Here is a 26,239-nt window from a genome sequence, read left to right on the forward strand (position 1 = left end):
TGTAACATTTGACCTCAACTTTTGAGTGTTTCTATTTAAATTCCTGTAATTCCGTACCAAATTGCGTTTCACTTTTGACATTGTAAAGTTAACATGACTATATTAAAGGCAACATATTGGTAAAACTTTGTTTAAAAAATATGTCATTAAGTTTCATTTTTACTAAAAATATAATTCAGGAAAAATTGTAATTTTGGATACCCAGTTACACCAAAAAACTTTACAATTTTTGCATGTAAACATATCATGTTTGGTATCATTAGATAGAATCATAATTTAAATAGCTATTATGTGATACTTTATTTGATAAAATATGTTACATCAGTCATAGTTATATCTAAAAAGCGATTATTACCAAATTTTTCCTATTTGACCTCACATTTTGAGTGTTTCTATTTAAATGCCTGTAATTCCATACCAAAATTACGTTTCAGTTTTTATATTGTAAATTTTACATAACTAAAACTTCGTTTAAAAAATATATCATTAAGTTATATTTTTACTAAAATATAATTATTGACAAATTTTAATTTTATACAACACCCAAAAACTATACCATGGTTGCATGTAAACATATTAAGTTTACTATCATTAGATACACCAGTCATAAGTTATATCTAAAAAAGTGATTAATATCAAATTTGACCTCTAATGACCCCTAAATTATATGTTCCACTAACCAGATTTTGGTAGATTTTGAAAAAGAAAGTGTCCTACTAGGTAGGCCTACTGAATCAGATAAAAAAGGTTTGAAAAATATTTCAATTTTTTTTGGTTACCCCCTTTTTTTCATAGATTGCCTGGACCTACATGCTCCTTCTTTCTTTAATTCTCTACCTTTAAGCATTCGTAACTCTTACAATTTCTTCTCCTTTAAATCTCTTTTGAAAAAACACCTGTTTCTCTCTCTCTGATTTTATTTCTTTTTATCCTTCTTTCATTGTAGGCCTACTGTATATTTATATATATATGTATATTTATTTGTTATCTCTTTGTTGATTTTGTGTTTTTATAGTTTATTTTGTATTTACTGTTTGTATTGTTTGAGGGTCCCTAATGATCAGCTGATGCTAGATGAACCACCCTCATAAAATATTGTTGAAATAAAAAAATTAAAAAACCTACTCATTTATGGATGTTTTCGTTTCCGATTTCCTGTTTAAGATTCAGGCGCAGAAAAAATAATCGCAGACCGTTTGAGGCTAGCGATAGTCGGCCAAGTTGGCGTATATCTGACGAGGACATACGTTTCAGTTTATTAAAAAAACAGAAAAACAAGGCCATATAGATGGCTACAGTCGCGTGCTCGGACCGACGGACCGACCAACCGACCGACATAGTGAGCTGTAGAGTCGCGTTGCACGCGACTAAAAATCGCTCCTAGGAACATTTCAAGCAATTTGTCAATACATTATTTATGTGTCAATAGCTTGAATAATTTTGCTGCCCTCAATTCTTCGAAAAATATTCGATTACTCGAAGATGCAACGATCGAGTGACAACTACGCATTTACGTTCAATTATTGAAATCTAAAAGACATCTTTGCGTATTAGATTTCTGTAATTAAATTTCTAATATTATACTTGGTGCTGTATAATATAGAGTCTAAATGTAGTTATTCACGTTCTTTACCGAAAGTGACACAACGTTCTTAATACTGAGAATTTAAGGACACAGGCTAGAGGAAGGAGGAGAAGGATTTTGCAACCATTTTTGATTGATTTAGCATAATGATTATTCTGTGGATAAGTACCGTGTTATCTTTAACTTTGTTGTACAGAATTGAAGCCAGTGATGATAAGGTTCTTTATTTTGCTGGACTCTCGCCTTTTTCTGGCTCTATGGAAGGTGTTGGAAATGGGATTTTACCTGCCGTTGAACTGGCCCTGGAACACATAAAGAAAAGCAAAGCGCTTTTAAATGGTTACGAATTACGAGCAATTTGGAATGACACGGAGGTAGGCCAAATATTGTCCTAATGCGTTTGTATTTGGCAAAATATTTTAACGTGCATTAGTTTTGTCCTTCTAGACATATATATATAATATATTAAAGAGGGGACTCTCAGGGGCGGGGTGTTGTTGAGCAACCGTAGGCCTACGCCGCTGACTTGTATTTATGTACAAATTTTAAAAAAATACTGTGATAAGTAAATATATATATACTTAAGCGTTAAGCGTCACCCCACTCCCCATGGTTTTTTAATGAAAAAACAACTACAACTAAAAATTCCATTAAAACTGCATCATTCAATATTTTTTATCGCAAGCGTACCAGAACAGTATTATTGCATTGGTTTTCTTGAAGTTGTATATTAGTGATTTATTTTGTTCATGTTTTAAAGAGTTGGTGTTAGATAATGGTAGCATGAATCATTGACCTACTAAAATAGAGTAGTAGGCCTACATGAACACAGAAAACCCAAAAAAATTTATTAAAAAAAAAAACCTTCCTCCCCTGAAATGTATTTGACGCTTAAGTGATTTGTTTGTGCCTAATAGTATTTGGTCAAGTCAACATATAGCATTGTCTCGGTTATGAAAATCAATTAATTAAAAGGATCCAATCACACATATCCATGTATTTGGTTTGCTCAGTAAACAAAACGCGAAAACATGATGTAAAACAAAAATAATATAAAAAAAAATAGAATCAGTGGTCCTAATAAATCAACAAAACCCGAAAAATACCGGTACATATTTTTGTAATGGATACATGTTTAAAGCAGCTTTAAAAACTCACCTTTTTAATTGACTATAGCTAGTACGTGCTAGTGCCGTTAGATATGTCAGTTATTTATTTTAATAATAACAATATATAAACTTTGCGGTACACCACGTATATTAATTCTGTTTATATTATTCAAAACATGTGTATGCGATGTATTACTTTTTCTGATTGTATTTACTGCGTCATCTCCAGCCGTGTAATAATACTTAGATGTACATGAATTATACGAACTATGTGTTCCTAATTTTGTTCCGGTTCAATAGTTTGGAACAACCTGCCTTTAGATATAAAGAATACTAAGACTAAAAATAATTTTGCTAAAAATATAACAGAACTTTTATTATCAAGATATTGATTTATGGTGGCCCATCTGTTTTGTTGTTGTTTTGTTTATGTCCTTTATTACTGTATGTTAATTTCATTGATATTTGTTGCTATTCAGTGTTATTCTTCGAAGTAAATGTATTTGTTAGTATGGTGCAAACCTTCAACTAGCGAAAGCTATTTTGTTTGCTCCAATTTGCTCTTGCTATTGCTATTGATGAATAAAGAAGAAATGAACCAAAATAATAAGATTATTTACAGACTTGTTAGCATTTAAAAATAAAATAAATTTTTTCTCTAAATTATAATCGTTAGGCCTACTCCAAAGAGATGATCAAACCATGGAGGTAAAAACCTCCATGATCAAACTGAGTTACGTAAAAATCAAGAATGCATCTAGTTGATAATAGATAAATAAGTAAAATACTGAAATAAAAGTTTGGCATTTATAATCTGTCATTTTTAAAAGCAAGATGGCCGACAAAATACGCAAATATTGTTCATCATTGGAAAGGCATTATACACAAATAATTATACTAGTATTAGATACATATTTACATAGGCATACAATAAAACAAGTTGAACTACCAAGGTCAAGTGCTAACATTCTTAAACTTACCAAACACGACTATAGCTCCTTTCAAGCAGAAGACAGTTGTACGTCTAGTTATGTGACTTAATAATGGTTATATTATTTATGATTATTATTATTTCTATGTATTGTCCCACAAAAACATAAACAAAGATTAATTAAAAAACAGATTTTGAATAGTTTCGCAGTTTTAATAAAGTTCACTTCCGTAGAAATAATTTTTTCTCTTATAAAAAGACAAAATAAACGGTTAAATTCAATTGTAATAAATAATCGTTATCGTTATCATCATTATCAATATCATTATCATCATCATCATCATTCGTCATCATCATCACCATCATAACCATCATCATCATTATTATTATTGTGTGTGTGGAGAATATATGGAATAAACGAAACGAAAGGTACAGTATTTCAAATTTCTTGGGTCACTCATCACTAATGCAAAGTGGAAATAAGATGCGACGTTTAGATGGCCAGAACATCTATGACATAACAACTCACTAAAATATGGACAGATAGGGGAATAACTAAAGCCACTAAAGTACGCTTGGTGAACACTAATCTTTCCATATCGTATGTTATGCATGTATGTACCTACCTTGGCAAGAAAACACTAGAAAAAAAACGACCGAAGTGGACATTTTATAACAATTAAAACATTTACTTAGTTTTTTTATAATTTAATTATAATGTTTGTATTGTATTATCGAGGGCCTTTGCTTTGCTGGATGGGCTAGCCTCATGAAACAGTTTAATAAAGTCAAGATGGTTAGATAGAATAGCCTTGGACAACCTACACATACTACAACTAACTAAAGACTGATCTACTTGGCGATCCACCATTGCTGTCACGAGCCGTATCGAATGAAAGAATTATGACTAAACAATTATTATATTAAATATTATTATAAAAAAACTACACCTATATAATTAAATATTCCAATGACCTACTCCATTTTAACCGCGCGATTTTAATAACTATCAAGGTCTACCCTGAAAAATTCAGTAACCGAATAATAACTCTTTAAATACCATTTTTTCTACAATTAATAATTAACGGATGACGAAAATGACATTGGAATTAAATCACATTCATACTATAAGGTTTAACCTACATTGTGTGTGCGCGTTTGTTAAATTCTGTACATTTTTCAAATTGTGTTTCATTATCTTCTTTTCGCCTGCGGTGCGGGAACAATTTTATCTGAGGGGGTCAGTTGCCCTCTCTGCTTTTCTCACTTTGAGATTGCATAACATTCTTGCACCAACTTGACAAGATTTATTTGCAATTCAAATGAATAAAAATGTATTATCCTAAACTGGGAAATGTATTTGATTGGTATACAAAGATTCATAAAATTCGTTAAAAAAGCAAACAAATTACGATCATTATATCTAAAATATGTTAAAATACAATCAAGTGAGAAACAAATAGCACACAATTTATAAAGAAATAATGTTAATTACAGTATCTTATCTCTCTCTTTTATTTTAATGACGTCTTTATGTCTAAATTAATATTGATTGAGTAATTTCACCTATACTGTATCCTTAGTATGAACATTTACATTCATGTTTATTACTTATAATGGGAGTTGTTGACTTATTATATGTGGATTCATGAAAGAAAAATGTGCTTAGGAGAAAGTAAACAATGGAAAAACAAAAATGATTGCACATTGATTGTGCCTTATCCATGCTTAAAATATTGTTTTAGAATACTACAGAAAATGTAGTGCAGCATTTATATGGCCAATATCATAGACTATACTGTATTGTAATTCGCCGATAATGGTTGCAGTATAATTATGTTTATTAGATGACACTTCAATTATCATAATGGTCGATAGCGTAGTGGATATTCTTGTGAGGTGTAACATATTATTAGAAATGTGAAAGTTAATACACCGGATGCTTTAGAAAACAGTACAATTAAGTCAATATTAAGCGTCGAAGTACGATTATTGATTGCATCATGACGATAATTATAACGTTTTTCTCATAAATAACACTCAGTACGCAGTACAGTATGCACTTGTTGGAGTATATATGTCTGATTTGGTTCATAACGCATATACGATTTATCACAATGGTTTCGCCATTATGTTAAAGCATGTTATTATTGCACAGATTATACTGTTTCTTGAAGGAGATGCAGATATTTGCTGCTGGCTCTGATGATATACGGAGTGCAATACATATTGAATTTTAACTTGACTTATCAGGAAAGCCATTAGAGTAATCTATTTATTATTAAAAGATCTCCTATTGTCATTGTATAAATCTGCTGGTTAGCTAAAAAAGCTTGCAATTATTATTTCCCATAAATACATGTAATAAGCTTTTCAGTGTGATTCCACAATCTTGACGTAATCAAGGCGCGTTAATGCACAGCACGTAGGTAATGTGGAACCTCACGAGATATATAATATGGAAGCCATGGCATAAAGTCATAATTTGGATATCTGGATTTTAAAATAAGATTTTCTTCTTTTTCATTACATTATTATAAATATTTCATTTAATTCCTAATTTACCTATGTTTATTAGGAAAGGTATCCTTTAAGATAGAGATACAAAAAATAATAAATTTGAAAGAAAGTGTGCCATATAATCAATGATATTTTAACAAATTTTATAATATTTTAAACGTCTTTTTTCCCAATCAGTGCAATGGTAATTAGGTTTTTTGGAATCCCGTGTTTATTCCTGGTTGTGTTTGTTTGTTTTTTCTTTCTTGTCCATGTATTAGGCTATTATTTCCATTCATAGTTTTGATGACAAAATAAATGAAACTAGATTCATTAAGAAGCTAGTTGACGCATTTTCCAGGTTTTTTTTAAATGTCATATTTCTTATTAAACTGTTATTTAAAATAATCAGTCTTTTTTTGTTCAAATAATAGAAAGTATAATGTTACGATATTGTATATATGCATATTATTATATTACCGTCGGCTTGTAGATGTATAATGAAGAATATACAAAGCTAGAAAGTAGCTTATCTTTTACAATTGAAGAGGTCCTAGAAAACACATTTTTGTCAATAGCTGGTTTAGAAAAATATAATTTGACAGCGATTTAAATATTATAAGGGTTATTTTAGTGTTTTCTTCAATCAATCATGTAGAAAATCAGTGTTATCCTTCGATAAGGACAAACATATAAAGTTAGTATTTTTTTTACCAATACGATTAATTATGATTGTTTATATTGGTTAGGCCTATCAACTTTCTGATGTCTGAAAATTATGAAAATATCAAATATATACTATACGATTTTATGTATTACCGTACATTGCTTGTTATTATATGACTCATTAAAGGTAGCCTATATAGAATAATACCTAGTCCCGTTTGCAATGCAACAATCGACTGGATCTACAATATAGCATGTCGTCTTTTTTTAGTCTTTTGTGAGGTTCATTCACATTTATTTAATTTCAAAACATAATTTTGTTGATAAATAAACAATTTTATTAGGTTGTGTATTATATTATTTAAATATATAAATATTTTCATTCATTAAATATTAAGTATCCCCTTACATCTTAAAAATCTCTGCAAAAGATCATTCATACATTTACATTACATACAAATTGAAATAATATCAATAAATATAAAGAGAATAAAAACAACTCAACTATTTGCTTGTAGAGTATAGCATTATCAATGTGTTCCGTTAACTCTTCTTTTAGTGTTTTTCCCTTTTTCCTTTTCTGTTTTATTTGCACCATTTACATTTATATACAAATTAGTTTATTTACAGTAAATTGCATAAATATAATATATTTATATAAATATATCCAATCTGCAGACAGTACTGTTTCGATCTATATATAAACACAAGAGGCAAAGAACATCATTGTCATTTTTTCAGTAATTTGCCTTTGGATTTATATATTATATATATACCTATGCAAAATCGGTAAGTCTATTAATAAAATACATTCATGTAATGCTCTTGTGTTGCATATTTTCAAACATGATCAATGAGTTTTTGATTGACCTATTTAAATCTGACAGTATTTTTATTTTGTATATAGAGATAGAGCAATTGAGTATAACGTATTGTTTATGTTGCATTCACACCAAAAGAACAGTTTTTACTATTATCAAACTTTTTTAATATTTCATTGATCTTTTTCCATAATAATGTTTGTGCATATTTTTTGTTTTTCTCATTATTTTAATTTTCTTGACCAAATATCAAACCAATTTGTAGTTTCAATACGAATTTCATTTTCCCAATGGCAAACTTATGTACACGCACTTTTTAGGGCATCCTTTCTATTTAAATTACATTTTGTTTTTATAATATATAGGTAACTCAACGAAGAAATGTTTGGCTATTATTATGTACCACTTTAGAAACACTGCTATCCTACGATCATCTTTCTTCGGTTTTTCCTATTTATAAATATAAATGCAATTATACTCGTCCTCAAGTTTATCTGGAAACTGAGGAAAGTCTGATGCATGCTATCTACTATCGACACCACGGCAGTCATTTAAACCATCAAGCGCTTGCCCAGATTAGCACTTGACTGGATGTGTTGATATACGTCTATTCCGTGTAGGAGCATTATAATTATATAAATAATCCAATTACTCATACATTACAGCGCATATATATTCTTTAGATAGAGAACTTGGTCTCATAAATTAATCTTGTTCACAAAGATATAAATAATGTTTTATTTAATTTAGTGTGATATGGCAATTGGAATGCGAAGCTTCTTTGAGTCTATGGCCTCAAGCCCAACTAAATTTATGGTTTTTGGTGGAGTTTGTCCAGAGGTAACATCACCAATTGCTGAATCGATACATCTATGGAACATACCACAGGTTAGTGTTCAATAAGCTTACAATGATTATCATTTGTTTAGTTCAGCACAGTAGTGCATCAAAACACAAACAATCGCCATATAATAGTTATACTTGAGGCTAGGCGATATGTTTTGGCCAAAAGAAAACAGTTTTTTTTATTGGTTATAATAAGATTAGCCAGGATTTTGCCTCCGCTCTTCTGGGCAAGTGATTATATTAAATTATTTTAAAGGGCCGAGAAATTGAAGAAAACAAATGTTTTCGTCCTTTAAGGGCCTTAATTATTTTAAATCTATCTGTCTTGATAGACAGCCCAGAGAGAAATTATGAGTTATTACAATTTAAATCTGCGCATGCTCGCTCCGCGTTCATCATCGCGAAATCTGAAGTTGAATAAAAACATCAGAAACGTAAAGTTATATTACCTATATTTAGTCATCTGATATTATTTTTTAGCACGCAGTTTATAAAGAATAGGAATTTTACTGTGTAATTTTAACTATCCCCCACTGAAAAACGCTTATTTTCAACAAATCGTGTTACACAATGAAAATCCCAAAATTATGGAAAATACGGGAATTATAGATCGATAATTATTAAAATGTATGATCAATAGAAGTGTTCGCACCTGGAATTTAATCTATTTATTAATAATTTCATTGACATTATGTTATACAGATATGTATTTTGCCACTATAATGAAAATGGTTACTGATTACATTATTACTGTGTTTTATCACTTGATAATAATATATTTTCTTACGCAATGAGTTTTTATCCAACGACGTTTTGGATTCATGGCCTTTGTTCTCATTTTAACTGCTTCCAATGAACGTAGATAATTGTGTGTATTCTTCAACTTTCTCAATACTCTATTCAAGCATTGATATCTAATTCTGAAACGTCTGATTTATTATAATTACGGAGCTGCATCTTACCTTAGAAATCGACGTGGTAATCATAATATTCAAACCAGCCGTTGCATAATGTGAAATACTGTATTTTGATTTGTTCGGTAATGTTTATCGCTCAAGGTTAAAATATCTATTGGCTGTTAGCCATCTGTCATGCATAACAGGCTGCACAAACTCACTCCATACTATTTTTGTTTGAACAATTTGTCTTTTTATATACAACCGTCTTTTTATAGGTCTAATTGCAAATTTATGCTATTGAAATTTATAACCGATAAAGCATTAGGAGAAATATAATGAATAATATTTACCAAATAGAGCTATAATCATTAAATTGAATGTTGAAAATTCAGTTTAGTATAGTTATATTCGTCATTTCTTCTATTTCATATATTATGCTCTCATTTTATAACTAAATTATAAAGGATGAAATTGATACATTATTATTATTGAGATGACAGAAATTCAACATATATTATAATATTATTAGCCTACCAGTAGGCGAATAATTTCGAGTTTAATAAGATACGTTTGATTTTCTTGTATAATTATAGGCATACTAATAACAAAACAACTATAATATTTTATTAATAATGATCAAGAGCCATTATGATATGTAAAATACTGTAACGAATGATCTCACAGAAAATGAAAATAATTTATTATGACGGCCAAATTGAAGTACTTAGCGTATACTTATTGAATTAGTAACGGAGATGAGTTGGAGTGTTTGAAATTTCAATATTGATTTAGGATGCTGATATTAAAGTGCTTGCTACCCATTCATTACTGACCTTTTAAATAGTGTCCCGTGTACATTGTCATCACGGCCACAAAACAAATTCTAAACCGCCCGTTGATATACTGGAAATCAATAAATTAAAGATGAGGGAATCTGCTATGAGATTGAGAAAAAGCCGGCCCAAACGAGACAAGAACCCGAAACCTTCTGCTTGATATGCAGATGTCCTAACCATTAATACCACTGGGGCTTTTATGGAATTCTTCAATTTTAATTAAATAGCAACTCTTCTGGCTAAACACTGCGTATCCAGGATTTTGAATAGTTCATGTTGTCTTACATGTAGTTTACTTGTTTAGTTGTAATCACTCATAGTCGTATGAATAGAGGGAAATTGAGGCGAAGCAAAATTGCTTATGAGCCCCTCGCAGTTATCATGTCATATTGTAGTAGTAGGCCTAGTAGGGATAACGATACAAAATTAAAAGTTGTTATTTTTCAACCAAATTAAACGTTATCTGTTAGTATTGTGTATTAATATTACAATAAAGAAAGAATTACGAGTAGTACGTGTAGTTTTCGAAAATATAGGGTCTAAAACATCGCCGTAAATTATTGTTTTTAGCCACGAATGATGTAAACAATTTGCGCCCTCAGTCGACAATTGTATGAACTACTTCAAAAGAGAAAAAACACGCGAGAGAAAACATTCCGCTGTGGGTGATTCACGTCCACCAATCAAATAACCAGAATCCAAAATCTTCAACCGCCGTGAGCTCTGCCGATCACATCATCATATCACAGAATGGTGGTTTTATAGTTGAGCCTCACGGAATCTACACATAAATTTACGTAAGTCCAAAATTCGGTAATCGCGCGTTACTTCTAGAATGTTTACTTGATGGTATATAACAATAATAATAATAATATTTATTCGGCAGAAGTTCATAAAGTACATTTTACAATTCATCTTGTCAGGAGCAAGTAATAGGCATGAGCCCAAACAGAAAACTGCTCTTACTCCATATAAAGTTGGTTCGTACTTTCGGTACTGATTTTTACCACCTGATGTAATCCTGCTTACTAATTAAATTGAGATAGATAATTTAGTTATTGACAATTAAAACAAATAGGGGTGTTTTCTGATCGTGGTATACACTGTCTAATGGATGTTCATCTTGAAAAATATATATAAATATTTAACATTCACGCCGAGAATATTAAAGAGCCGCTATCCAATCGAGTTTGAACTATATCACGAAAGCCCCAGTGGTCTAATGGTTAGGACGTACATCTGAATATCAAGCAGGAGGTCCGGATTCGAATCTCGGTTGGGGCGTTCTCACAGAATTCCTCATCTTGTCGTTTCAAATTAATTATTTAAATTTCAGTATATCACCGGGCGGTTTAGGAATAATGTTCTATACCTAATGTGTTTATATATAAAAAAAAGTATCTCTCCGGAGATCCCGCTTCGTGAATAACAAGGCCATATACATGGCTGCAGTCGCGTGCTCAAGTTAGTATTTACCGACCAACCGACCGAACGACCGACATAGTGAGCTGCAGAGTCGCGTTGCATGCGACTAAAATACTGATAGATGAGGGCGTATCAATCTTTTCCGCCGTACCACGCCGAGAATATTAGGAGCCGCTATCCAATCGAGTTTGAATACCACAAAAGCCCCAGTGGTCTGGTCAGGAGCAAGTAATAGGCATGAGCCCAAACAGAAAACTGCTCTTACTCCATATAAAGTTGGTTCGTACTTTTGAAATTGCGGCCGTTAAGGGAGGTGGCCGCTTACGGGAGGTAGCCGCTCAGAGAGGTACTGTAATATCAAGCAGGATACAAACAGTATTGCACGGATAAAGAAGAAACCGAAGTTAAATTAAATGTCTTAAAGTTGATCTTATAATTTTCAGTTGTAATAATAGCCATACTTTGTATACAGTATGACACTTATTTAACATAGTTGAATATAATATTGAATGAATATAGCATTTTTGTGCTATTGCAAGGTAGGTTTTTACCAATATATTTTATTATTGCCACAATGTTCCTTTATTCCTCCAGCTTTCTTTTGCTGATACTACACCATCTCTATCTCAGCAAGATAAGTATCCTTATTTTTATCGTACTGTTCCGTCCGAAAGTGCCGACAACGTAGCAAGAATTCGTCTCATCAAATATTTCAATTGGACATCAATTGGAACTATTCACCAAGATGTTTCAAGATTTTCCTACGTAAGTTTATGCAATATCACTTTCGTGCAGTAGTAATTATACTATGATCAGACTAACTAGGCTTCTGTAACGTTAGTAAATACATTTGAAAGCAATTAGTATGTTGGTTTACATTAACTTGCGAAGGTTGAAATGCAATAGATATATAATAGACAATTTAGAAAACAAAGAATATATACCGCAGCACAATGTAAATTTATTATATTATAGGCCTAATATAACATGTATCAACAAATACAATTCATTGAATATACTTTATCTATATATAAATATTTACGCAAGGGTAAAATTGGGTAAATCGCGCGTAACTTTTACTCAATGGTATTTGCTACATACTTTCGGTATTGATTTTAACACCTAGTGTAACCCTGTTGTTAAGTTTAGCTGGATAATTATTAATACAGCTGGTAACTTGATAGTATTTCTCTCAACATTGCATCATTTAGAAACAAATTTTGTAAATCTACGTTGTACAATATATCGAACCATTCTTAATTAAGATGGGGCCTAATTAAGGACATATAAAGGCAAACCAAGATGCTGAGATTTCTTAATTTCCAACAATTTCGTTTAAATAGGCCTAAAATTCTAATTCCTTTACTACTAATGAGCTTAATATGACGATTAAAGTTGAGTTTGTTATCAATAACAACACTGAGATAGTGTGATATTTCACATTATCATATCAATATGATAATGGAAAATTATAGCTAACATTTACAAATTTACATTTCTTAACACTAATAAGCATACCCCAAGTGTCACACCACTTGCAGAACATTATCAAGTATCAAGATCTGTCTGAAATCTGTGAAAATCGATCATCACTGCTAATCTGCTGAATACATTTCATATCATCGGCGTAAATCAAGCTATCATCTCCTGATAAACGTAAATAATATAGTAGTGTGAAGTGTGCTGTGTGATTTAGTACGTAATTGAAAAAGATATAAAGTGTTGTCGTTTACACAACGAGTTAAATATAAGGCTCACTTTGGAAAATATGAGATCAGGTGAGCGGTTTCCATAAATACGGCTTCAGCAGTACCGCGAAAAAAACCCGTGAAATTATCTTTATCCTTCTCACAAAAAAATGTGTATTCTCTGGAATGGTGTAGTTGGCCATTTCCAAGGAATAAGTGGTGTGTAGTGTGGTAGGTAAACAACTCCTAACACTTTGGCATGGATCTTAACCATATTCTCAATATCTAGATTAAGCTTGGGCCACCACAGATATGATCGGGCAATTGCCTTCATCTGGCAAATTCCAGGGTGTTTCCAATGTACTTCTCTTAGCATTTTTTCTCGTAATTCAGTAGGAATAATAACTCTAGGATCCCATAATAGACAATTTCCAACACATGTTAGCTTAAGCTTTCTCTGTACAAATGATTTTAAACTATTATTTTCACTTAGTCAGACTCATTAGGCCATCCCTACTTTACATAATTAAGTACCTTACTTAAAGTTTCATATTTAGTAGTCTTTCGTTAAATTTCAGCTGCTTTGATTGAAAAGTCTTCATCGATGCTGATACAGGTTTTGGGTTTCTTCTTTATGTTGTAAACGCGATAATGCGTCTGCTACTGCGTTATCCTCTGAACGTGTGTATTCTATTTCGTAGTTGTATTCGTTAAGTAGTAACGCCCACCGTTGGATTCTACTAGCCTGACGATGATTTAGAATGCGATTGTTGTGTGACCCCCACCAATCGGACGATTTGTGTTGTGATACTCCTAAATACTTGATTGTTGACACTGTTTTTATTGGGATTTCATCACAGTATACTATACTACTATCGCACCATTTTCATTTTATGTTTGATTCCAAATAAGCATGGCCTCAGTTTTTCCCATATAACAGGATAACTTGTTGTCAATTAGCCATTTATTACAGGCATTTATTATAGACATGGGTTCTTTCCAGATACTAAAATAACGCTGTCGTCAGCTTATAAAATCAAATTACAATTTTACACTTATTTTCATATCGTTAACATAGGCCTAGAAATAATAGAGACCCAGAAATCTAAGTGGCTTAGATGTTACCCTATTTACACATACCATGGTTTAAGGAATAGAAGGATATGTATAGACGGTGACATCAAACGATTTTCCAACGCCTGCGCCTATACTAAAGCACTGCTGCCAATCAAACAAACACGTTATTTGAACCGTGTCTCTAACCGTGGCCCTCTATAGGACGCTGCGAATCAACTGTTACATTTTTTGAGAAAAAGCCATGTAGAAATCGTATGCGCAGTCTTAGTTTTTTATTGACATGTCTGCGTCGATGATTCATTGACAACAACAAGATATTGCTGAGCAATTTGTTTTAATTTCATCACAATCGGACTACGACAAGTTCACTTTCTTACGACCGCAATTTTAAGTAGTTTTATTTTTTATATTTAAATTATCACATTATCCTGCAACTTCCTGAAATTAAAAATTTCGTTAATCTATAGAATAATAACTTATGCATTTGACCATGTATGTCGTTACCGTGTGCAGTACAACAAACGTGTTTTTAATATATGGCTAAGCATTGGTTTCTTCATGAATCTCCTTAATTATCGATGTGATTATATTTAAATTGTAGTTCCTTGTGATCGGCTAGTGGTTATGTCATTCACATCACAGCCAATCACCGGGCCTAATCAAATCAAAACTGCGATTCCTGATCCGGGCTATGTATAGTTGCGATACGTCACTGACTCTACTACTCTAGCGCTTGTTTTGAAAAGTAGACGCAAGGCAAACCATAAACAAACGAAGCATGGATTAATGAAAAAATGTTCCTTGTCCATTATTATTATTATTATTATTCCCACAAGAAGTTGACAAAGGTGAGTATATAGATCATGATTACACGTAATTTTTACATTTAGGCTGGGACAACAACTAGCCTAGTTGTTGTCTCAGATGTAGGGTCACCTAAACAGGTCATAAAATGCTACTTTAAGGTCATAAAAAAAAATCCCTCTACCAATCGCGCCAGAATTAAAAAAAAAAATGAATGTGTTTTTAAACCCAAATGGTAGTACAATTTAAAAACAATTTGTATTTAATCTTGTGATTACATTTATTAATAATCTTGTAATATTTCTGGGAGATCGTTTAATTCGAATTCAGAAAAGTTATAATTAAATTCGTCGCATAAAGTTTTGTTCGTCGCCATAGCAGCTAGCGCTAAAAATATGAAATATTAATCATGCCTCCAAGAGCGCGCGAAAGCATAGCCAACAAGGTTAAAGGTTGTTGCGCATGTGCAGTAAACAATATATATTAGGCACGCGACCGTTTCCTTGTTGCGTCGGCTAATTCAACTGTGTTTATTTTGTAACATGTGGGCGGTCAGCGCTCTGTCGGCTAGAGTCATGGAAGCTTTGATCTCAAACTGATGCATATCCTTCTATTCCTTAATCCATGCATATTCTAATTGTTGTCTATTCTTAAGATTTGATTTGAACCACTATATTGGTCCGATCCCAATTGCCTTTCGATCAATATATCATGGTCAACTGTGTAAAATGCTATTTGCAGATCTAAAACACTTGAAATGCTGATTGGTCTTTAGTCAGGAACATTATTGGAGGAAATGCTTAAATTAATAATATGAGCTACATTGAACCTTAGAGTACGTAAGAATCTTGCCGAAATGTCATCTAGTCCTGTACTCTTACAGATATTTAAACTGTGGAGTTCCTTGAGTACAAACTCTTCTGATACAGGTGATAAACTCATTCCTTCTTTATCGAATCCCTTGTTCTCATAGTACTTTTTTAATTCGATTGACCCAGTGTCAAATGTTTTAATAATATTATTAGGAAGTGTAAGTGCCAAGTTAGAAGCGACACTGAATTAACATGATTACCAACAATATTGTTGTCAAAACAGATTTCATCATTTATGTTAAGTAGAACATAACTTGTAACTTAATCATTTCAGTTATTTCCATAATTTATTTGAGCCTTTCTTATTTTCCTCAATCGTGTTGGTAAATTCGCTCTTGGCACGTTTAACGTCTCTCTCGTATTTGGTTTCGTATTTTTCGAAACCTAGACCATGTCTGTTCATCACCCTGTCTTTTTTAAATTTTTTAACAAAGAATCACGGAGCTTAATATTTTCTAATAATTCATTTTCTAATTATTCATCCATGGTTCTGTTCGATTTCTAATCGAACCTCGTAAAGCTGTGTATCCGTTGATGTCAATTTCATTGTTAGTTACTGATTCATCTAACCATGACTCCGAAATTGCAATGACAGCACCATTTATTTCAGATGGTAGGTGCCGGAGTTCAGACATTTTTGGAATCAAAGATCTGACGTTAAGGTGAACGAAGTGTAATCCTTTCCTTTTTAAAACGATATTGTTTGTGTCCTCGCTTTCCGCAGTTGTAGCAGACAAGTTTTTCTAGTCGCCTTCCATTCTTTGCGATTAAGGAGTAAGTAGGATGTTGCCACCGTTGATCTTGTTGTCTGGTGAGAATTCCGTCGGGCGTTTGGGAACACGTTGTTTTTGATTTGCCCCTGTTTCAGATAAATGTTATCCGTCGTTACTAAGAAGTGATTTATCTATACTTATCCATGTAGCGAAAAATGTTGTCATTGTTTACGAATTCGATATTTTGTTCCATGGCTAAAGCTTGAAATCGTTGTTTTAGTCTTTCTAGTTTGTCTTGTTCGCGGGGGGATACTTAACAATGTCACACTTTCAGACTTTGACTTAACTTGTTATCATATCTTTACATGCGATGTCATCCACAGTCTCGGTACATGAAAGGTCATTTGTCCCACAAACTATTGTAACATCTTTAAATGAGGTGGTATCTGAGTCTTCAAAGTACGTTTGAATATCGATGAGGCCCGCTCCACTCATTGGTTGTACAATAAGATCAATGAGTCGCCAATCCAATACACTTTAGAATAATTTACCCGTGTGACATAACACTGTGTGTACATGCTCTCATGAAATTGGTGGTATTCTCCGAGTTTATATTCCTGATCCGATTCAAGATAAGCTCATGCAACTTCCACACGATTCCAAGTAATACACTCTATAAGTAGGCCCGTGACTATGTTGATAAGATACTCGTACATTTTGCCGAAATGCCATTTTGCCGACAGACATTTTGCCGATCGGACAATTTGTCGACAGGACATTTCACCGACAGGATAATTAGCCGACAGGACATTTCGCCTACAAGACATTGAGCCGACAGATAATTTCGCCGACAGGACATTTCGTCGAAAACCATTTCGCCGACAGAAAATTGGCCTACAGACAATTATAGCCGACATGGCAATTTGCCGACAAGAAATTTCGCCGAAACCTTACCTACACGGTTCATTAGCACTTACTCTTTCTATTTAAAATTCATTGATCTGTCACTCAGAAATAAGGTAGTATTCAATTATACCGTATTTATTCGAATAAATGCTCAGGCGTTTATTGTTCGGAGAGTTTTAGGGGCGTTTATTCGAGGGAGGCGTTTATTTTTTTTAGTGTAATATGGTAATATAATTAAATAAAGATGAAGAAGATATGATATGAAAAAATACAACACAATTATTCTTAAGTAGTGAGCATATACGTTTTGTGGTAATATAAATCTGATTTTATTTGTGGAATAATTAGGCCGCTTGCGAGAATACCCACATCAACATTTAAACCTCCGGACATATTGCATAATTGTTAAATATTACATGATCCAGAAATTGTTTTATATATTTATTATTTATTGTTTATATATTGACAGTAGTAACACAGGAAATTTCTCAGGTTTTATTATTGGCAAAGTAAATTTTAAATTAGAACAAAATGTATGAAACTAGTTCCTTTTTATGACTGTCCGTCTTCAAGAAGATTGGACATTCATCATAAGTAGACTTAGTCACTAGATCTCACTTTTATATTCTATTCAAAGATAAGGCATATTTTTTTTCATTGATTTGGCAGTTTCAATGTATTAGTACCAAAATCTATAAAAGATAATATTAATAGTCCTAGTAAAGTTTAAACCATTGGTAAGACTTTACCGTATAGATTGTCGGTGTCGTAACATGTAAAATATCTTTACTGTGACCAGCTGAGGTAATGCAAGGTCTTCTCACTTTGTCAGCCTTTATAGCAACAGGTGCACTATTTGTTTACAATGGGCTGTTATCAGCCCAGAAGTCCGGAGTTGCGTAGGCACAGCCTTTTATCGGGCACTGCAGGAATGATATATTATGCTACTTACGATGTGAAAACTTAATACATACAACATCTTTGTCAATTCTATTAACTTTAATGAAGAGCGTAAACAAAGCTACATGAACAAGACAATTTTTAATCTACACTTTTTTAATCAAATATTATTAAGATGTTCTGTATCAAATTATCGTAATACTGTAGTATTATCAGTATACTGAAATAAATACCGCGGTAAATCTAATAATCAATTAATTTACTTATTAAATAATTACTTTATATTTCATTTACAAGGCCAAGTCCAGACAAGTGAAAGCTTTTTATTTGGTCTTTTTGTCAAATAAGTTGAGCAATGTAATTATTATTATTATTATTTTGACAATAAAGAGATATGTCATTTTTAATAGGCACAGGATCAACTAGACAAAGAAGCCGAGCGAAACGGTGTTAATATTACTATCAGCGCTAGTTTTTCAGATGACACCAAATCAGCCATAATGGAACTGAAGGTAAAGTTTATGTTTCTACAGTAGGTTCAGCATGTTTCATACAACGTACATGGGTGCAAGAACCTCGTTGCACTGATTTTGAAAGATATAAATACTTGACTGTTTCATCTTGCACCATAGAAATTATCCTAAATATGTTTTTATTGCGTTGCTCGTCATTCTAAAAGTCCTAGAAAAAGGCAACCATGGCTTTTTACAAACGGTAGATGATATTAGATTGAATGTTTTTGAGTTTTTTTTTTAATTATTCGACAGGTTTCCGAATTCAATTCTTAATAAACTGGCAATTGATTTATTATCATCATTATTTATGCTAATCTCTTCTGGTTTTAACATGGTAATGTTTTGCTTCTAAAAGACATACACAACTCGCTTTTAACCAAAAACGTGGTACCGGTATGATACCAGACTCGTCTCCCTATTAATCGTAAATAATTTTTTGGCCAATTTGACTACTTTGCTATTCTTGAAATCATTATTGTTAGCACTCGCCATCTTGAAAATCTTCACTTTAAACACCTTCATATTTCTGATATCCATGGTTTCTCGCAACTTTGACGAACCTTTCTGTTTTGGCGGATGGATTGTTAAATTTAAAGTGTCATTAACATATTTTTGGGCAGATTTTCGTTACATGGTCAAGTAGTAATTGTAGTAAATTCAATATCGCTGTACCTAAAATCCAAGGCATAGAATGTGTAATACTTTCTATTAGAATAGAATCAAAGAATGGAATAACCTTCCTGGCTATAATAAACAAATTCCCAACACATCTAGATTATATTTTGAATTAAAGCAATATTTAAAAATTAATTATTTTTTTTATATTTAAACGAATTTCAGTCTTTTGTGTTAATCTCATTTTAATCCTCAGTTTTAAAATTTCCATCTTTTTAGGGAGCAAATTGTAATTAGCTTGTTTTATTTTAAACGACGTGTTAAGTAATAATTCAATTATTTACTGTTTTTATTGTGTACCCTAAGCTTTGTTGTTTTTTTTAAGCAGAAATCACACGCTAGGATATTGGTTGGTTTTTTTGATGAAATCTACGCAAGAAACTTTTTCTGTCAGGTAAATTTGAATTATTATTATCTATGTAAGATAGCAATAAAGTTTTCTATACCAGCATTACTGCTAAAGTATTATAAAATACAACTACTCATCTTCTTTTCTACGTCAACAAATCCTATGGTGGTCGAAACTGTTGAAGGTGGTGCTGCAGCAATCTTTACCACGGCATGTGGCGAAGAAGCGGAAGTAAACAAAGCATATAACCGATATGGCTGTGGATGGCTAAGAAATTATAATGTAGGCCACTGTGTAATTTCGTGTCATCTTTTTGTTAAAAGCAAAATTCCAGCTGATTTAGTGTCTTTAGAATGTAAAGTATTGGAAGTAATATGTTGCCATTTTTCTAAAAAAGCATTATTTATTTTTTATTTTATTTTATTTTTTATTTAAAACATATTTAGACAGGATAACAACATATCAGGTATAGATATCGCACCTGTTTTGCATATGGTCCTGTTTTTGAGCAATAAATTAAAAACATTCATAAAAGACATTAAAAAAAGAGAGACTTACAAATAAAACTTTGAAATCACAATACAAAGAAGTGAAAAAGAAGTGAAAAAGAGTGAAAGATAAAATGAAACATAAAATGAATTGTTCAGAACATGTTTACAAATATAGTAATAAAATGGTCTAAAAAGAGAAAATTCCTTAAATACAATTGTCAATTGGATTTAAGCAAAAGGGTAAAATTACCTTCCGAAGAAATGATTTTTTTTATAATTTGCTTTGAAATTAAAATAATTTGAAGATTCTTTAATTTCTTGCGGTAGATCGTTCCATACATGAGTACCAGCGAATTTGAGCGAGCTCCTCATTATTTTTACATTTGGCTTAGGGGGTAAGTAACGAGTGACGAAAAGGATTTGGGACTTATCAAATATGCAATGCAATAAAACAGACAGGAAACTGTTTGAGAGTCACCAGAAGAACCTTCAAGTACATGGATATTTTTCCAAATACATCGGGCCTTATTCAGAGCATTGTATCCAAGTCTGGTCACCATGAATGGAGAAGGAAAAGGTAGCACTTGAGAAAGTACAAAGTAAAGTAAACTAAGATGGTACCTGTTTTCACAAGGAAGAGGAATAGAAAGACATAATCGAAACTTTCAAACGTTTAATAGGCATCAAGAATTTAGAAATAACTAAATAAATGTTTTCGAATTATTGACAAAAATCAGAGGACATTCACCAACACTGTACATCACTTGGCAATAACATCAACTGCAGCAAGCATTTCTTCTCACATCGGGTAATCGTAGGATTATACCTGAATTATATTTTTGTCATCATAGATTAAAAAAAATTTCCCTCGCGATTTGACATTTGGTTGCAGTTAAAACATTCGGGATAACTTATCTAGGCCATTAATTCACGGTGGATGTGTTATAAAACAAATAATGGATGTTTTGTAATCGTTGAAAGATTGACTGCTCTATTTATTTATCTACATTCATCATTTTAATACTATTTAATTCTTTTATATCCAGGTGTTTAAGGAAGGCCTTTCTGACAGAAATTACGTATGGATACTTCCAGGGTGGTATTCAGACAAATGGTGGCGGCCAACAAAACAGATACAATGTACAGAGCAAGAAATGATCAAAACTATTAATGGTTATATCGCCACAGACATATTACCACTGAGCTCAAGCAAGGAACTAACTATATCTGGACTAGTAAGATTTTTTTCGACAAAAATCAATTTTATTGATTGTAATGCATGAAAGTAACTGTGAACGAAACCAATCTAATAATAATACAGCTGAACTCATCTAGTTATCCTTTTCCTTTACGTGTGCAATTGACTTTAGAGTTGCTAAGACCGATATCCTTTATAATAGAGAAGTGTATATTCTTCTGTGGGCCGTCCGTGTTGAAACATACCCAGTTCTTAGTGCTGTAGCTGGACATACGAGACACTTATTTGTCCAGTATCATTACGAACATTCAGTACATCATGTATTTCAAATACTGTGGCTGTATTATGTAAGTTCAGGTTAAGGATTAGGTTATGATTAGATGGTAAACATAATGCGATGCTGTATCGTCGAATATTCCTATGATATATAGAAACATTACAGAGAATCGGGTGTGAAACTGCGAAGGTTTTATGCAGTGCATTATTCAAATTACATCTGTCTAATTCTTGGGGGTTCGCATATACACTTTATTTTTGTATTAAAATGATTTACTCGTTACTCTCAGTAAATTATCATTTTTTTAATTGTAGACAGCAAGTGAATATGAAAGACTTTATGAACAAGTTAGAGGTAACAATTATTCACGATTTCATGGTTACGCTTACGATGGTGTTTGGGTGATGGCACAGGTTCTGGATAAAGTAATTGATAGCATGGAATTAAATGAGATAGAAACACTTCAAACGTTTAAATATGATGACGAAGATCTACTTTTAAGAATTGCAAGAGCACTTAATGAAACCAAGTTCACTGGCGTTACGGTACTTTTTGAATTTTAAATAAATAGTTGCATGTTTTACCTTATGTCACAACTGTATTTGCAATTGAGAAAATTACTATATTTTAATTTCAAATGATTATTAATTACCTTTTAACCTACCTATTTAATACGATATCAATACAAATACTTTTTTCTTTGAGTTTACTTTTAACTATTGATCAGATTGTATAAAACTGGACAGTAGTTTTATATTTTCATACAGTACATTGAAATATTTATTCACAGGGCGAAGTTTACTTTACTGCTGGTGAAAGAATCGGCTCACAAATAATTCGACAATTCCAAGGTAAGTATACAATCATAAACATTCGAAGCGATTAGATTGTTTTTGTTTTGGTCTTTGCCCGCCGCCAATAATTATGATAATGATATGATAATAAAACATTAAAATACGTAAGGGTTCCATTATGTGGTCACTGCCGGAATTTGCATAGTTACCCGATTAAAGGCAAATGCCAAGATTAGTAGAGGCTTTGGTCGTCTATTCACATTTGTTTTTACGAATTAGCCACTGATACCCACAACATTTTTTCAGTATTTTGCCTTTGGATTTATAAATATTTTCTACTGTTTGTATCAATTTTGATCTGACTTTGTTGTAATCCTGGAGGGTACTTTGGATAATTTTATCTTTGTCCAAGTACCTTCACTTGCACTGATGAAGGGCTAGTGTTGCTCGAAAGCTCGGCTAACTTTTCTGGCTGTTTTACTTTATCGTTTTGATTTAGCTTTTCGTTTTTTGTTGGTATCTCCATTGAGATCCAGCCACTGATACCCACAGCATTGTCATTTTTCAGTATTTTGCCTTTGGATTTAAATGTAGCTCGTCACAAAATAATAACAATAATAACTTAAACCCAGGTTCTCAATTTCAGCTACAAGAAACACAGAATTCCAATACAAAATGCTTTTATTAAAAATAAACAACTGCTTACTTTTAAAACTCAATAAAACTACACAGATCTGACTCATCTATCCAATTTCACAGTATTCCTAGATAACACAGGCTATAAAACTTTCTTATTCCCCACCACAAAACCTACAAAATGGACAGTTGTCATGGAAACCTAGATAAAGGAGGTACATTCTTAATTAATTCAGAGTGTGGAATGTGTAAAATCAAACTAAGATATGATTATTGAGGATATACAAGCTACTAGTAAATTTATTTACATTTATATTTCACCCATCAGATACATCCTCTCGTACAACAAACACCCTCACAATCAATGGAGGCTTAAGTAGTCAGAATAAATTCCAACTTTATTACGCAACGGTTTTTAAAATAATATTGTGTAAATGTAAATCAATTGTGTTGTGTATCACTGTGTAAATTATATATAAATCATACTGTCAAATTATTGAAACAGTGCTCACTCGGCGAGCGCGCGCGGTGATATCGTAAATCTCGCAATTGTTCTGAAATTATATGTACATCCATAATACGTTGTCAAAATATGGTTCTCGGTAACATTGTCCTTTAATTTATAATATAAATTCACACATTAAATATGCAAGTTTATTTTTGGTTGTAGGTTGAGTATTTTTTATATCCTTATTAATATTAGATGGAAGAATGGTAAAGATTGGTGAATATCACTCACTTCTGAAAAATCTTGATATAACAAATGATGCATTCCGTTGGTCAGGTGAGATTATTTATTTAAATGTAGATATTCTGTATAGATAGTTGGGATGTCACTTTTGGGTGAAGGTATTTTTAAAGGCTACCAGCAGCAAGAAATCGTCACTGAAATGAATGAAGTATAAAGAATACATTATTAGCAGACTTTTAGAATATCATGTTATTAATGATTTAGATGTAATATTTACACAGAAAATGTACCGACTCTTTTTATTGAATGTTCTGTTTTTATGTAGGTAATATCCCGCCACCGTATAAACAGCTGAGTGAATCCTCTACGATGCAAATTTCAAAATCCTTGTTTTTCACTATGGTCGGCATTGCAACATTAGGTATATTGGCTGCATGCTGCTTTCTGGTTTTTAACATGAAACACCGAAAACAACGGTAAGCTACCAAACTTAAATTTATGAAAAGTAGTAGTAATAAATTTACGATCACATGGCATTAAAAACACGTTCTATCCCTTCCCAATAGAGGGAAACAAATGTCTATACAATCATCACTTTTTATATTTGTAAAAATATCAGACACGGACGAAAATCAAATTTATTGCCTACAATTTGATGCATAGTATGAATTTACCGCAGCAGCAATCGTAAGATCAAAGGACTGTTACAAATTCCTATCTTGGCAGGGCGAGCTCAGCCTTCTGGTGTTAGATTGCCATGGTAAAATACAGAATAAAATACATTAAAGATCATCAATACCATAACTTGTAGACACTTATAGCCTCTAGTACATAATGATCATTTAATTAAAAGGATAATAAAAGGATTATTCAATTTTCGGTACATAAAATGCCGATTTGGTAATTATGATCATCAATTGTTAATAAATTGTGTATGTGAAAGAAGTTTTAGCTCGCATCACTTATTTTCTGGAGTGTTACTAGTTTTTCAGTGTAAGAAGCCTATGAATTGAACCAAATAATAACTGATAAGAGGGAGGGCGCTTAATGAAAGGTAGTGACGAATTTCAAACATAGACATTTTTTACGTAGTTAGATCAATATGAGTTTTAAAAGTAAAAACTTGTAATAAATTGTTTGGGATATGTATTTATCAGTTATTGGATGTATTATTAGAATTAATTTTGCCTCTTCTAAAACATTATGTATCTTGTTTATCTAGTATAATATTGCACCTAAGCCATTTATCAATTTTGAATACGTTCGGAGTTAACAAAATCAATAAGAGTATTCAAAATTAGGATTTGATTAAATAAAAACCGGACAATTCTTCTACCGCCAACGGTTAAAAATCTACACATGAAATCAGAGATTTCGTTTTAAAACTATTCATTTTGTTGTTAAAATAAAGAAATATGGAACAATATCGACTCAAACCTTTCAGTGATTATGCCTTCTTTCAATTAATTATTTTCATTCATTATCATTTTGTAATGTTGTTGTTATTAACATTTAGTTTTAACGAATTGAAAGAACATAAATGTTTGAAATTGAATTGGCTTTAGTTTTTTTTTGTAATTGATCTTCATTTTTGTAATTTTAACTGCTTCAATAATTCTATCAATTTGATCATCATTGACCTTTCAGCAAATCTTAATGTTTGTATTAAGTGCCTTCCTACTTTCACACCTTCAGTACAATGTGCAAGTGCGTCTGCGTGTATATCTATATATAAATTTACGTAAGGGCAAAATTCGGTAAATCGTGCGTTACTTCTAGAATTTTTACTCGATGGTATATAAAGTTGGTTCGTACTTTCGGTACTGATTTTAACCACCTGACGTAACCCTGTTTACTAATTAAATTGAGTTAGAAAAATTGCCCTAAATAGGGGTGTTTTCCGATCGTAGTATACACAGTCTAATAGATGTCCATCTTGAAAAATACCTGCACATAATGATACCAGGATGCTTCGCATTTACCTATATCCTTCTACGATAATTGTTTTTAATAACTCGAGCACAGCATCATAATCT

The 26,239-nt window shown here is 32.0% G+C and overlaps 1 protein-coding gene across 1 annotated transcript in view; it reads left to right on the forward strand.

Annotated features, from left to right (window-relative positions):
* Nucleotides 1-1,536: 1,536 nt before the first annotated feature.
* LOC144849182 (gamma-aminobutyric acid type B receptor subunit 2-like) overlaps nt 1,537-26,239 on the forward strand; it is a 43,337-nt gene continuing 18,634 nt past the window's right edge. The window contains exons 1-10 of the mRNA XM_078706216.1: nt 1,537-1,959; nt 8,362-8,499; nt 12,212-12,382; nt 18,988-19,089; nt 20,096-20,161; nt 21,654-21,842; nt 22,397-22,627; nt 22,873-22,933; nt 24,216-24,296; nt 24,529-24,679. Coding sequence (XP_078562342.1) covers nt 1,732-1,959; nt 8,362-8,499; nt 12,212-12,382; nt 18,988-19,089; nt 20,096-20,161; nt 21,654-21,842; nt 22,397-22,627; nt 22,873-22,933; nt 24,216-24,296; nt 24,529-24,679 — 1,418 coding nt within the window. The 5' untranslated portion in view covers nt 1,537-1,731. The remainder of the gene's footprint in view (nt 1,960-8,361; nt 8,500-12,211; nt 12,383-18,987; nt 19,090-20,095; nt 20,162-21,653; nt 21,843-22,396; nt 22,628-22,872; nt 22,934-24,215; nt 24,297-24,528; nt 24,680-26,239) is intronic.

Source organism: Antedon bifida, chromosome 7, assembly GCF_963402885.1.
Source record: "Antedon bifida chromosome 7, ecAntBifi1.1, whole genome shotgun sequence".
Taxonomy (NCBI): Eukaryota; Metazoa; Echinodermata; class Crinoidea; order Comatulida; family Antedonidae; genus Antedon; species Antedon bifida.